This window comes from Diadema setosum, chromosome 7, assembly GCF_964275005.1.
Source record: "Diadema setosum chromosome 7, eeDiaSeto1, whole genome shotgun sequence".
NCBI lineage: Eukaryota > Metazoa > Echinodermata > Echinoidea > Diadematoida > Diadematidae > Diadema > Diadema setosum.
Window position 1 is genome coordinate 5,775,254 of NC_092691.1, and position 15,844 is coordinate 5,791,097.

Genomic DNA, 15,844 nt, shown 5'->3' on the forward strand with positions numbered 1-15,844 from the left:
ATGTAAACGTTAGATTCTGTGGTTGCCAGGCCAGAGCAGGGACGCGCTTAGACTACACAGTGGTTGAACACGTGTGTTGATCATCTATGATGAGACATACGACGATCGCGATCTCGTCGAATCCCTCTCTTTTCACGTACCTCGATCGTTGGTCTCTCTTCAAAACCAATTGAGGTTAGTGTATGCAAAGAGAAATCGTTTTCTACATTTTCTAACAACTGCAATATTTGAATGCTCATCCATTTCAATTATGTGAAGTTACATATGTCAATTATTTCACTCTAATGTTATAATCTTAACGAATCTGATTTTTGATAGGTCTTCTTGAAGGTGGACACGAGAAATTAGGTGACCTCAAGGCTGTATGTAAGACTATCATTTGTTATGTAAAATCTGTTTATTACACAAACTTCACCGACATGTGGTTGGTGCCGTGCCTATACCTGCAGCTATCAAGCGGTATCCAAAGCATCCTCTTGCTTGGAAATCATTCTTACAACTGATTACAGAAGTCGCAATCATGCCAGAGGGTCCGGAATTGCATCTTGCAAGCAAATTTGTGACTGCGAGTTGTGCAGGCCGCATATTTGGAGGGAAAATAGTCAAGAATCCAGTACACAAAAGCTGCGACGTTGAGTTCGACAGCTCGGCGTACTCTATCGGGGCAGTTTCCCGTGGGAAAGAGATGATGCTGATACTCACCGATGATGCCGGCAAAAATAGCGCGAGCTCCAAAACTGACAAGAAGCGAGGTAATGATGACAAGAAACAGGTTAAAGGCAAGGACAAGCTGACTGTTCCGAAGTTCATGAAGATTTTGTTCCGGTTTGGAATGTCGGGCAACTTCCAGTTCACGACTCCAGACACCATTCACAAACATGCACACTTGAAATTCTACACAGCGGACGACAAACCCTCGATGGTGCTGAGTTACGTGGACGTTCGAAGGTTTGGCCGATGGGAGGTGGACGTAGACTGGTCTAAAGAACGTGGACCTGACCCGATGTTCGAGTATCGTGACTTCAGGTAATTAAGATTTGAGGAGTGAGGATAATTTACTATTTAAAAAGGAAATAACTGCTGCACCCAGCCTTCCTGCCGCACAAATCTGTATTTCCTACTTTTTTTTTAATTGAGAGATTGAGAGCAATTGAATGCGAGTGGAAATTTACTGGTGGAATGGAAATGCATGTGTGTGAAGGTGTTATGAAAGTTAATTAGCAAAATAATTACTGCTTTATAGTAGTTTAAAAGAAATATTTCCCTTTGAGAACCCTTGTCCTGTGTACATTGCATTTCTTTCATGTTATCTTTTCTGCAACTGTGCTGGACAGTGGTGATATGATTATGACATGTACCACGGTATATATAATAGATTAAGAATCTGAAATGTTGTATGAATGCTGGTTCATTGGTATAAACATAGATTATACTTGCCTGTGGAAAAAAAGACTGCACAATATACATCAAACAGAGATTTAATTGTGATGAATTGTGCTGGTACCCCATAATTAAGACGGTAGTGCTTGTCTATATGTTAATAGACCCATCTCTTGATAATTTCCAGATGCAAATCAGTTGCACTTTATATTGTATGTAGGCCTTACTTGCATCAAGCAGCATGCATTTTGGCAAGACAGGCACTATTATACTTCTCGATGTCAAGTCTTTCAAGAGGAGATCTAATTCTCATGTGTATCAAGCTATGTCGCATGCATGTTAAAGAACGCCCTCAACTTAATTCTCTCATAAAGAGTTGGCATACCTGTTGAGATATTGATGATGTTGTCAAACACCAAAAAAAAAAAAAAAAAGAAAAGAAAGAAGAAAAAGCTGATATCTGCAATATTAGTCTCCTAGAGGACTGCCAGTTACCATCAAAGAAGAAGGACAGCTCAGGACCACTTTAACTTTGTGGTACTGCTGGTTCATTGGTAATAATAATTGATAGCAATGATAGACATTGTATATCATTTCTAACAATGGCCTTTTGTGGCATTTCCACTGGTGTTATAAAACACTTTTTTTTTTAAACTGTCTTTTGTTCAAGAGCTCTTAGAGGGTAGGCAGGCGTATACACTCATCTTGGTGTCCAAAATCAAGTTCAGTCACTCTGTCACTCCACAATTCAAGCCAGGTAATGTCTGTCAATATTCCTCGAACATGAGGAGAGGCTAAAGAAGTAGAAGTCTGCTACCGGTATTTGTCAGTTCCTGTGGAAGGCTGTGCTATTATACCCAAACATGCTGGGTTCTCATAAGGTACACAAACTAATGAAGATGTTAAGAAAAGAGTTTGACTTGAGGTCAGAGAAATAACCAATGCCACCATGCTGTGCCCTTTGCATTAATTATTTCTTGGCAGGTCAAATGTTGTGAACAGTTTGAGTGATGCTGCATTCAATCATCCCATCTGTGAAACGCTGCTCAACCAGAAGTACTTCAATGGAATTGGAAACTACCTGAGAGCAGAAATACTGTACAGGTAAATATGGCTATAAATGCTGTCAGCACTTCAAATCCCAATAATTAGAATTTAAAAAAGTAAAGACAGAAAAATAAACATAATGAAAAAAATATTAACCAGGAGCTTTTTTTTTTCTGAGATATGTCAGCAAACATTTATTTTAGTCATCAAGAAATTGCATGTTACTCTATCACCTATCATTCACGTGTACCATATAGTGTACGATGCATTCTATAGGAATCAGCAGGATAAACAGAGCATGTTATTCACATTAATTACAGTGCCTGTTTGTTAAAGTCTGCGTGAAATATATTATACTGGTATGCAATGATATTTGTGATTTGATCTCTAGGAGTTGATTTCCTAGTCATAAGTATGTACTTGAGCAGCTATTGTGTTTGAAAGGTTTTGTATGGCCTTCATCCAACTGTCTCATGTGGAAATAAGTTATACTGTACGTGCACAGAAAATTTAGTAAACTGAAGTGCCTGTGTATAGAATTTTTTTTCCTCATTCACTGTAGTCAGCATTGACTATCTCTTGTTACTGTTATACTATATGTGTGCAATCACTCATTGTATGCACCAATGCAGCTGCATTTAATATCCCTGATTATTGCAATGTACAATTATTTAAACCTGAATTTGGTCCTCGATCTCTGTGGGATAACAGGGGTCAACAAGTGGATTATTGTGTGTTTTCTAAAGACTGGCGCACTGTGTTTGTGTGTGTGTGTGTGTGTGTGTGTGTGTGTTTGTGTCTGTTGCAAGTGTATGAATGAACACACAGAGACGCAGATAGACAGACACACACTTAAGCTGTGAAGTACAACTTTGTAACGCAAACCTGTATGGTTTTGAATTGGTGTTCATCTTCAACAGACCTTCCAATTTTCCCTAATTCTGCAGTACTGAGACTTTCTGGAAAAGAGCAAGAAATTAAATAAACTACCTGTACAGAACATTTATTTGTCCTAATTGTCTTGCTATATGGGTAATTCCATGGGGTTGGGACTGAAATTGTGACATACAAGTTGAAAATTCAAGTTGGGTAAATTGAAATTTCCTTTTTCCCCCTGATTTGTTACTCCCATTCTTCAACTTATTCCACTAGAAATCTGTTTATTACTTCGCACACTTTCAGTCAGCATGGGTAAACAGGTATGGCAAAATACCTATGTTACACGGACTTCATTTGTTGACATCCTTCATAATTTTGTGTTCTGAAATGATAACAATGAACACATCCACGTTTTTTTCGTCCATAACACATCAACATGTTATTTAACAGGCGCATGAGATCATTATTAGTAAGATTGTATGTTCTGATGTCAACTGCAAGCCACTTTTATTAACATGTTTTTTTCTACAAACCATTAACAATTTCAATCAAAGGTTTAACTTTTTCATCAAGAGTGACACAATGACAATATTCTTAAAAGCACCACAATTGAAGCAAGTGATTTGTATGGGTATTCAAGTGAAAACATGATTTTATTGTTATAATCAGGGGTTTTCAGTCAACAACCTCGCCCACAGTGTACTACCTATGTTACACGGACAGTATGTCTTTGTAACATAGGTACACTACGACATATCAACTGATTTCCTTTAGTGTGGTGTGAGATGTTAAAACCTACACATATAGACTTTATGTATGTTCCCACAAATAACACTATTGTAACAGTTCTTTGGAATTATATCTACTGCACACCTGTGGAACAATACCTATGTTACACAGACTTCAATTCTTTGTAACTCTGGTATGAAAGAAGGCAGACTTAATCAGAAGAAGAAGAAGAAAGTGAAGCTTTACACAATTTGACCTTATATATATACTAACAACATCATCAACTAGTTGTCAACTAACTAAGAAAACTAATAAAGAGAAATCAGACAAGTCTTCTTGTCTTCACCATGTTCTTTGTTTGACATTAATTTCTGCTCTTTTGTCCAATGTCCATTTAGCCCTCGATTTTTGTTTCTCTTCTGTCCATTTTCCCTCTGTGCAGTTTTCTTCTTGTCTAGTTTGTTACATTTGCTCTTCTTGGGTGTTGCTTTGTCGGCTTCCTCTCTGTTTGTGGAGTGCTGTGGATGTGTCCTTGTCACTCTTTCATGTAGTGTAAAACGTAGCGGTGGCAGAGGAGGAGCCATGGCAGATTCATCGACAAACTGAACATAAGGTGTAAAGAGAAATAGAATAAAAGAATTAAAAGAAAATTTTTGTCGGGGTTGACTATATATCCCTGTTGATGTATCTGTGTGTTTATGAATGGAATTAGATAATTTCAACAATTTTGCTTACATTTCTACCTCTTGGCATACCCATTAGCTAGAGTTCCATGTGTACCTCCCACCAAAATTGGAAAAAAAAAATGGGTTATGCTTAAAATGATGTAAACATTAATAACAATAATAATATAGCATGTAAAACATAGGAAAATATCATTTTCATACTCTATGCTAAAAACTCGTTTTGATGTAAGCTAGGAAGGGCAGGTCGCTGCCCCCAATGTCCTAGCTAAGGTTAGGCTAGGGTCAGGGTTACGGTTACGGTTATGGTCCTTTATAGACTCCCAAAATAATACTAGGCCCTATTTTATATTCATCCCCCATCAAAATTGTCGCCCTCTTTTTGAATGATAGTGTAGAGCAATAATAGTCCAATTTTGATTGGGGTTCATAATTTCATTGAAGCCTTTCCTACCCACTACCCACCCAAACTGAATAGGACACTGGCATTTTAGCTTTGAGACTTCACAGTGGGTGAGCATGGAATAGAAATGGTGAATCCTTGTGAAATGTTAACAACTTCATCAGAGCATCTAACAGGTCAGTGAAATCTTGGAAGGAAAACATTGACATTTTCGAAGTAAATCTGTTAAAGAGAAAGAATTTCACAGCTCCTAGTTCTCTCAATATCACCAGCAAAATAAGGCAAACTCTATTTCTCTAGTTCAGATGCAGTCTGGACATCTTCGTTTTCCAACTAGTATATAGTGATGAATACTAACTTTAGCACGTCTACCTTGGTAGATACCTTATGACAAAAGGGTCCAAAAATTCACAATAATCGGGAGGTAAAACAAATTTATATTGCAGTGAAGATACACTGATATACTTTTGTATGGTTTTCTAAGAGAGGAATTATATGCTCCTTTTGCAGAGACCGGCATGGACGGAAAATTTGGCGATCAAAATTATGAACAAGAACCTGTAACAAATATCTCAGTATGTGGGACTACAGTATCATCGTCCACAGTATTTTTGGCCAGTTCAGAGGTTTAGATGTTGTTTTTTTTTCCTCTAATAGAGTTACAGAATATGACAAATGTTATTATTTTCGTAAAATAGCGTAAAAGCTTACCAATTGACTTCAGAAACATTAAAACTCCTGTACCTACGTTACATGGACAACGGCAGAAAAACAGATCTTGCGCTGTCCAGGTAGGTGTATATTGGCTGTGAGTAGTTTTTCTGCCATTGGGGGAGGACTGCCAGTGACATGAATATGATTGCTGAAGTTAGTAGCTCTTCTTTTTATCGCGAGACGCGTCTTTCCTTACCTACGTTACACGAAGAGGCCGGACATCGCACTGAAGTACAGTGATATATTCTGTATTTTCTCGTTTATTTGGAGGATTTTGATGCTAATTTTTGGATAAGAATACTTCTGAAATATAAATCTCATTATAGAAATAAAGTTTCTGATCATATTATGATTGGAAGTGTATGTAAAACCATGCTATACCTATGTTACAACAAAAATTGCCATGGACATCGTTTGTAACATAGGTATGAGGTTGCTTGAAGATGCTCTGGTGTTCTTATTTTGTTACAAATGTTTATGTGCCTTATAGTCTTTGCAGAAGTCACCTTGCCTCTCTTAATTATGATAGGCATAATGCTGAAAGGTTGTATATTCCTGTTTTACATTGCCATGAAAATGGCATATATTTATGTCACAACATAAACCACAAAAAACCATGGGACATCATTAGTGAAACAGTCATAGACAAAATACATTTGTACACAGGCTTGTTTTTTTTTTTCATCAGATAATTCTTCACACATTTCTCTTCAAGAATAACTGCAAACCACAGACAATTATTTGATAAATTTGTCAGAATATGACTTTTATTCCCTACACAACATGAAAATCTAGAGAAGACCCAACCCCATGGAATGACCCATATAAGAGCCTCCCTGATTGTTGAATCATTAGTGCCTATTGAATTGTTGCCAGTGATTTAGGAGTAAAGCCCTCAGAGTGCTGTGGAATTTCCATGATTTTGATGTGTTACAATCTCTCTGATTGCAATGAGTAAAATGTCGGCAACCAGATAGCTAATGTGATAAGAACCTTTTCCTTGCCCCCTTCAAAGGCTCCAAATTCCACCATTTGAGAAGGCGAGGACGGTGCTGAAAGGCCTGAGTGACGAGCCACCCGATGTCAAGCCGATGAAAGGAGGAAAAGGAGCAGTGCAGAATGGTGGAGGGGGAGATTTACTCCACCTGTGCCACACAGTACCCCTGGAAGTCATTTCTATAGGTACGAACAGGGTGCAGGCATTAGCTCTTAATGGGAGATTCTGCTTTGGAAAGGGAGCTCATACATCTGCACTGCACTTATAGGGCTTTACCTGCTTGTAGCTTGTGTGTGCTGGAATCGTTTGAAGTTAGATTTGAAAGCTTTTATGTCCCTGCTGCCTGTCTGTTGATATTCAGTGCTTAGTTGGGCTGGGTATTTTTCAGTCATGTGTATGCAGTTGTGCAGTTTGATTTTAGAGATTAAATTTTTCATTAAAAAAAAGAAGAGTGATGGATGACACCAAAGACGGTATGCCATTGAGGCATACAGTGTTGCCTTGGATCCAGGTTATAAGTGAGTGTGGTTGAAAGGAGGTGTAACCCAGAGGGTAAGTATTTCATACTTAACTAGTGCAGATCGAGACACTAAAGGAAAAGAGCATCAAAACACTTGCAGATGTGTCAAAGAAATCGCGAACATTGCACTCCAAGTAATTATATTTCTAGTATAAATTTCTACATTCTATTTTTCTGATTTGATTTTTTTGTAAGGAGTCGGTTGATGAAGAAATCACTGGTTTTACATTATTATGTATCATTTCTTATCCAAGACATGACAATCAGTGAGTACAGAAGAAAAAAAAAAGTTATTACCTTATAGCTTCCTAGACAGAGGAAATCATCTGCTATGGTATTTTGTCCTTCTGTGGCTATTAGAGACCAAGTAGGATATACTACATGTGATGTGAATAGTGAGATGACCTCAGCAGATATTTCAAAACCAGTGTAGCTCTCAACAGAGTTTCTTCCAAGTCATGTCAAAGTCATGATTTCACGCTTGTACACTGTATATATGTCAAGGAACAATATCAGACATGCTTCACATTTAAATAATGAGAACTGAAATCCATTTGGGAAAATAGCTGATTAAAATCATCTCTTTCAGGAAGGAGGCAATTTTTGAGAAGTCACACTTGTTCAGAAATAGTCTAAAACGACTGAAGGTCGAAAGGGATGTCGCTCAAATGAAAAATTACCAGACCTTCTTCAGTTCATTGGATCATGGAGCTTAGACAGTGATGGGCATTATGCACTAATCAGCCATCATCAAGCGTATTATTTACCACAAGATGGCATTACATGCAAGGTTAAAATTCTGGCTATTTGTGTTTCTATGGCAACAGGGGCTGGAGGATACACAGCTGATGGCAAAGCATCAGACTACTCGGATTTCATGAAATGGCTCAGATGCTACTACCAGGATGGCATGAAGACCTTGGTGGACCACAACAAGCGTACAATTTGGTTCTCTGGTCCACCGGGACCTATGGTGCCAAAAGGTAAGATGCTGGAGTCTCATCTGCAGTCATCATGATGTACATTGATTATTTTGTTATGCAAATTGTTGGAGCTAAATGTGGCTCCAATACGTATTTATAGCTCTCAGCCTCTTTATTTATTTGGTACAGTTCCATAAATTTTGCTGGAGAAAGATATTAGATTTCGGTATAGAGGTGCAGAAAACTGGGCAGCAAGAAAAGCTGAATCTGGTTGAATTTCATGGTGATCTTTCTGAATAGGTGAGGAAAAATTCAATTGCTCACAGGCCATAGTTAACAACTTTGCAATAGATGTTCAATTGCACAACTTCTGCATGAGTGGTCATTATGAAGATGACAAAGTTGCAGAATGTTTTCGGTACCTGTAGAATAGTTCTTAATTGAAGACTGAAGTGAACGATAACTCAAATCGTATTGTGCACACACTTGTACCAGCTTTGTTTCTGAAATTGTGAAAAGGATCATGTATATTGCTTCTGAATGAAAACCTGTGTGAAAACATTTTTCTAGTAGTACCAGCTGTCTTTCAAATCAGCAGAGAAAATGCTGCTTACATAATGTCCCGAATCTTCATTCACATTTCCTTTTTTTCCGTGAGTGTTCCCCTTGGTTATTCCATTTAGTAACACTTGATGTGTCCCTATAAATTGTGGCTTGTATAACTGCATCCATGTTCTATGTTCTGTTGATATATGTGCCATTACCCTCGAGAAGGAATGTGAAAAATTAATTTGATATCTGTCAAGATTGGCTCTCATTAGAAAGGAACAACTACTATGAAAGCTGTTATTCTTGCAATGGTTCAATTTCTGCAAATTTGGTGAATCACTCTCTGGCCGTTAATATAAAACCACACAGAAATATCACCACATGCTATCAAATGTCCTAATTTCTTTGTGCACTTATGGTAACCTGGGAGTGAAATCACGAAAACAACATCTTGCAAAGATGTCTGGAACCGCATTCGAGAAAATATGCAAAAATAACAGCTTTTACAGCACTCAATAGGCCTGGACGTAACACTAACTACTCTTCACATGACCTCTCACTAGATGAAAAGTCTCGTAAGCCACGAAGTCCAAAGAAGAGGAAGCAGGAGAAAGGTGCCGGAGATGAGGAAAGTAATGAAAAGGTAAAGAAAGAAAGCTTGCTCACAACTGTTCTTAAGCATCAAGAGGTCTAAAGTGGAGACTTGCTCAATGTTCAGGAAGATTTTCATAGGTAGAAATTTAGTCAAAAACTTGAAAGCCAAAACAGTGGCTGGTTCATTGAACTGGAACAAAAGTGAAGTACATGTAATTGTGACATGTTTAAAGTTTTACATATTTGAGGAGATAACAGCGTAATTAACTTGAATAAACAAAATTTTGATCAATTGATGGCATTAAAATGAAAATGCAAGTCTCCCACATATTCAAGGACTCTATGTAGGAAAATTCCTTTCATGACATGAAATCAAGGTAATTATTTATACCCTCTGCAAAAGATCTTTAAAGACTTGTAGGACTTGTAATGATTTTGCTTTGATGACCTTGTAAAGGGAAGGGTGTTTCTATGGCAAAGCCAGAAAGAAAGTTATGAGGCAGTTCATTGTTCAGCATAAATGTGTTAAATTCCTGATTGCATGTTGAGAAGATGGTTTGTTAAAGACATTAATTACCATTTGCAGATGAAACAAAAACCCAGCATTAGTGCTTCAAAAAAGTTCTGAAATGTGAGTTAGGGATAGAAACAACCAATCTAAAAATTTGAACCAGTATAATCGATGTCAAGTACTGTTAAATATACAAAATGTGAACAATAGTTATAATAAAAACGTTTCCAGACTAAACCGTCTACAGTTATGGTTTAATGAGAAAAATAGTGATATCTCATTATATCTTAGCCTTTTTTGCAAAAATGTTATGTGTTAGGATGTTGTGTTATACAAATGACCTCCACATATGCATCAAAAGTGATATCTTGAAAATTTTTTAAATCACTGCTCCCAAAGGTAAACAGGACCTTTAAGGTATTGACCTCAAATCATTTGTAATTGTTCCGCTTAGGTGAAGAAAGCAAAAGAGGAGACGCCCACAGCAGCAGGGGATTCAAAGAAGGGAAAGAAAAGTAAAGTTGCTCCAAAGACTGCCGCCAGAGCTACAGCCAAGAAGTTAGCTGCATCTAAGACGCCGAAGGCATCCTCAAAGAAAACAGCTGCAAAGCAACTACTGCCATCGAAGAGCAAGAAGAAGAAGACAACGCAACCAACTGTTAGGAAAAGTGATGCGGGAACAACAGATGAGACTGGTAATGGGAAGACGAAGAGGGCGCCTGCAAGGTCAAGCAGGAGGGCAAAGAAATCAGCGCTGGGCAATCAAAACTGTGTGCAGGAAATGGTGGATGACAAGAAGACAGCAAGCAGAGGACGAGCATCCAGAGCAGCGGCACCTGTCACACCTGGGAGAAAAGGGAAGACCAAAGCAGCTCCCAAAGGAAATGGGAGGAGGCAGGGTAGTAGGAGGGTCAGCAAGAAATGATGTCCTCTCAGACTTATGGTGGACATAGTCCAAACACTCCAGTCTGTTGTTTCTTCTCTTTCTGACTTTCCTTTATGCATAGCATCATGTGGCTATTAATGTTTTGTAAAGGAATATGTGTGACCGTGCATCACAAAACAAACAAAAAGTCACCCCTTTGATTTTACGGGAGGACTCAAAAAAAGGTGAAATGGGCCAACCGAGTCAATCTTAAGTTTTCCATATTTTCTGAAAGAGCTATCCTTCTACTACATTATTCTTCAGTTTGGGATCGTAACACGAATGGGAAAGTGTGTTTTCAGCAGTTTTTCTACAACCCATTTTTTGGGGGAAAGTAGAATGATCAGGTATGTCTTAGAGCCCCCTTTTCATTTCTTGAAATCCTTTACACACTCTTCACTTTCAAGTCTAATAACTTTTGAAAGGATAACTCTACTGCATTGAAAGTTGGTATTAATCACGGACAGAATGTGTGAATAGAACATGCTCAATTTCAGCTTAATCTGATAATCCCTTTATTGTTGTTGCTCCTGTGGTTTACATCCTGTGTTTTGTCCCTTTGATTGCACAGCTTGGTAAAGATCAAGCGCTTGAATAGACCCTGTACTTCAGAGCCTCTATTCTCAGTTCTCACTGTTCAAGAGTGTGTACTTTCTTTCTAGTATTTAGATATGTTAGGGGAGTCCATTTGATTGAGTTATACATCATTTTAAAGTTTAGAGTCTGCTCTTTCAGAATCTGCCCTCAACTAAAAATCCATGTATGGTGACTTATTGGTGGTTTTGTGGTGCAGGGTCACATAATGTAGATGTTCAGGCATGTTTGTCATTCAGCAGGGGAGTGTCTTCTATAGTGCCATACAGTATTGGGTTAACATACAGTATAAAGTCTGTAGAAAGAGAATGGGAAAATGAAATAGATGTGTTTTGGTACCATGGGAATTAATCAGTATGTACTAATCGTCTCTAACATACTTGAATACGTAGTGCTTCATTGATTAGATATTAATAAATGTAGGAGTTTTCAAAAATGAATTTAGATATGCTGCGACAAGATTAGTGACTACAGCACATGGAAGTGTATGTAATGAACTTTACTTACATGATTTGGATCAGATGTATAGCTTAATCAATTCTGATTGTCCTATTTATCAATTTTATTTTTTCTTATTGATGTGTATGAACCATGACAATTAACTTTATGGCAATCATTTTCTTAACAAAAGACAATGGGGTTAATGCGTACCATGAATTCTGGTGCAGTGTACATGCATAATGATTCAAGGAAGTGAAATCTTGAAAAATTTGTCAGTGGAATTAGTGGTGAATTGTTTTGCTGTTGAGAATTAATGGACTTTTGTAATTTTCCCACAGCCTTCCTGTTTAATGGGATGGTGTAGTTTTGGTTGAGGTGGGATATTCAGATTTTAACTTTTTTTGTGAGATAATTAGAAATCATTAATGGAATATTAAAGAGGATACACATAATTCAAGGTATGAAAATTGGTTTTGAAATGGCTGATATCCAAAAAACAAGTAAAACAAAGTGGTTTAAATGGAATGTGGGTCCTGCCGTTTATTATGAGCTTGTTTTTGACATAGCCATTTCAAAGCCAATTTTCATCATATTAACTTTGAATCCTCCTAGAAGTAATTTCATAAAGAGGTTTCTCATTTTCTCAAATAAAATTGGAAACCTGAAGCCCATCTGTACCAAAACTATATCATCTCTTTCAGATGGAAATTGTTCACAACTAGGCAATACAAACAAAATCAACTTATTTGTGCTGATATTCTGGGGAAGATTCTTAACCTAAATGGTATAGTATTCATTCAAAAGACACTTGACAGATTCTATTCCATAGATGTAATTTGTTATGTGTCTGTTTGCTGTACAAATGTATCTACACATCAGGTTGAGGAAAAGTCTTTCATTTTGAATGATGGCCTACAAACAGGAGTTTGCCTCTTAGTGAAGTCAAGTTAATATGTACTTGAAATACCTCATGGACAAATCATCTTTTTCATCACTTGTGTCATTTTATGGCTAGTCCATTTAGTTTTATTTGAGGTCTGCTATTATCTTTTCCTTGTGTACAAATGACTATTATTATGTGCATGAACTGCACCATACAGTATGTTCAGGGAAAAGTTTTTGTGTGTGTCTGTGCTTTGGGTGTGTGCCTATGTGATAATATTTATGGTATTCTCAAGACAAAAGCACTCTTAAATTTGTACTTGCACTTTCAAAAAGCTGTTAAGCTGAGCAGCGTATTGTCACTTACATGGGCAATATGTTCTTTATGTCTCTGTTGCCTTGTATGATATGAAGACAGTGACATTTTGAAATAACGGCATATTTTGGAAAATCGGGGAGCATTATTTTATCTGTGTGAGCCACAAGCGTGGACAGAATTTTACTCTTCCGAAGGTATTGCCTAAAAAGCATTTGAGATGTAATGATAAACAACAGCAAGAAAAAACAACTGTACTGTCTACCTAACTGTCACTGATCATGATTGCATAACTACAGTGCATGCAATATGCTTTTTATAGATTTTCAAAGACAATCAGAAAATGTTCATGATATTCCGCTTTGGTGTATATTTGAGTGATTGGTAACATCATTGCCAGAACAGCAAGGAGACATACAGTGATGGTGAGGTCTGTCGTACAGAAGTATTTTGCCCCAAGTGTGATGTGCTCTCAACTGACAGCTAGATAGCCTGATTGTGGATGGTCACATTTTACAACATGGTAGATATGTGATAATTCAAAATTGATTGAACAGTCTTACTCCTCCACCTTCAGGCCATCTGGAATTGGATTGAGGACTGCAGTATAGTTTACTTGCAATACTTTTTTTTAGTTTAGAAAAATAGTAATGTTTGTAGGTATGACTTGTGCACAAGTGCCAATTACAAGTGATTAGTATAAGTTGAAGTCATGAATACTCTGTAGATGATACCTTTGTAGGACGATCTCTGTCCCTTCATATGTGCTTAGACTAGGAGAATACTGTAACTCTGTATTTTATCTTTTTTTCTGCAATGATGTAATTGTACATACTTTTTATATGTTTTGATTAAATTCCTTCTGGTTTTTGGGAGAGTATTTTCAGCACATCTGCAACTAGATTTATCTTCATTTATTTTGTCTATGCGCTCTCAATACTTCCCAGTATTGGCATCACCTGTTTTCTAAGGGTATTTCTAAGAACAAAACTGCATGGCACTTTCTAATAATACAGACAAGTCCCTTTGATAATGGAGACTGTATTTGATATCTTTGTTGTTGTTTTTGCCAAATGTTATTATGAAGTTTACGTATAGAGTTACAGATACATACACACACACACACACACACACACATCTTCAAGCAGCACTTCAAATACAATATTGTGTAGTGTAATTCCCTTGAACTGTGCAAATGTCATATCTCTACGGAATATTTAATTTCATTTGGGTAACAATTTTCCAGATTCCCTGGCAGCACTATTTCTGTCAAAAGTTCAAAATCAAGGAGGCCCTGTATACATAAAGAGGGGTACATGTACAATGTCCAACAGGTTTGATGGTTTCTTGCCGATATTGTCAGCCTATTCTGGGCTTGATGGCAATAAAAGAAAATGACAATGTGTGTTGTGTGTGTGTGTGTGTGTGTGTGTGTGTGTGTGTGTGTGTGTGCGTGTGTGTGTGCATGCACATGCACATGATTTGTAAGTGGTGGCTTTATTAGGGGGTTACCACAGATTTAAGTGATCACAGAACAGAAAAAAGTGACTCCTTAGTTATGTTGAGTTAAGTAACCTTTTTCTGCATTTTCTAAAGCGCTATTTTTTAATTTCATTTTTCTCTCCTGTCTCTCTCTCTCTCTACATATACTGTATATGTGTACAATATATAGTAGCCATATTACCTTTGCCTTACGTTAAGCCCAGTACCAGTGTCATTATCAACTTTATTGTGCTGTTAAGTAGCCACGTGCATGTATCTTCTGTATCTTTTGTTTGCTTGCTTGAGTGCACCTGAGAGCCGTATGTCTTAAACTGTACTTTAACAAGAAACTGATTTAGTTGCTGACGAGGCTTCGGCCGAAACAGACTGTCCAGCTAAGTCACTAATAAAGCAACGCCTTCCATCCTACTATATATTGTACTACATGGGCTCCTATATAGTTGAGCACTGTCAGCCATATTGCAGTTCACACTCTACTTAATTACTGTATGTATATGATTATATCAGGGCTCGACACTAACTTTATTTTCCGGTGGCCCGATGGGGCCACCAAAATCATCAATTTCACATTTTTGGTGGCCCGAAAAAAAAAATTGATAAAAGTCCATTTTTTTTTCAATAAGTCGCACACTCACTGCATGCATTTATGCATTTCCGGCGCAAAAAGTTACGAATTTATTGACACACTTTTCAAAAAATTTTGGTGACCCGAGGTGGGCCACCAAATTTGCCCTTTTCTGAAATTTGGTCCCCCGACTTTCATTTTTGGTGGCCCCGGGCCACCGGGCCACCGTAAGTGTCGAGCCCTGTATATATATTATATATATATATATATATATATATATATATATATATATATATATATATATATATATACATATACATGTATATATATATATATATATATATATATATATATATTAATACCTTTTAAATGATATATTGATCACTACATATAAAGGTATATTTTTGAAGTTATGGTCAAAAGAAGCAAAAATTTTCTTATTATTCTCTTTGTTTTTCTTGACCTTTAATTGCAAATATCTCCATTTGACAAATATGGACTTATTGGTTTTTGCAAACAAACTCTTCATGTGTGTGTGTGTGTGTGTAATATGACCCTGCACCACAAAACCAACAAAAAGTCGCCAGACATGGATTTTTAGTGTAGGGCAGATTCTGAAAGAGCAGACTCTAAGCTTTAGAATGATGTACGATGTATAACTCAATTAAAATGGATTCTCCTAACCTATA

The 15,844-nt window shown here is 37.2% G+C and overlaps 1 protein-coding gene across 1 annotated transcript; it reads left to right on the top strand.

Annotated features, from left to right (window-relative positions):
- Positions 1–520: 520 nt before the first annotated feature.
- Positions 521–11,054, top strand: LOC140230318 (endonuclease 8-like 1). The gene is made up of 6 exons (XM_072310472.1): positions 521–1,026; positions 2,365–2,484; positions 6,851–7,017; positions 8,180–8,335; positions 9,388–9,467; positions 10,384–11,054. The coding sequence occupies exons 1-6, from the start codon at positions 521–523 to the stop codon at positions 10,852–10,854; spliced, it is 1,500 nt and encodes a 499-aa protein (XP_072166573.1). The 3' UTR covers positions 10,855–11,054.
- Positions 11,055–15,844: the final 4,790 nt, after the last annotated feature.

What these genes read in the sequence shown, in the direction of transcription:
- LOC140230318 (XM_072310472.1), top strand. Translation starts at nt 521, where the DNA reads ATGCCAGAGGGTCCGGAATTGCATCTTGCAAGCAAATTTGTGACTGCG. An exon ending in AGAGCAGAAATACTGTACAG is followed by an intron (nt 2,485 to 6,850) that starts GTAAATATGGCT and finishes CCCCCTTCAAAG; the next exon opens with GCTCCAAATTCCACCATTTG. An exon ending in CCTGGAAGTCATTTCTATAG is followed by an intron (nt 7,018 to 8,179) that starts GTACGAACAGGG and finishes CTATGGCAACAG; the next exon opens with GGGCTGGAGGATACACAGCT.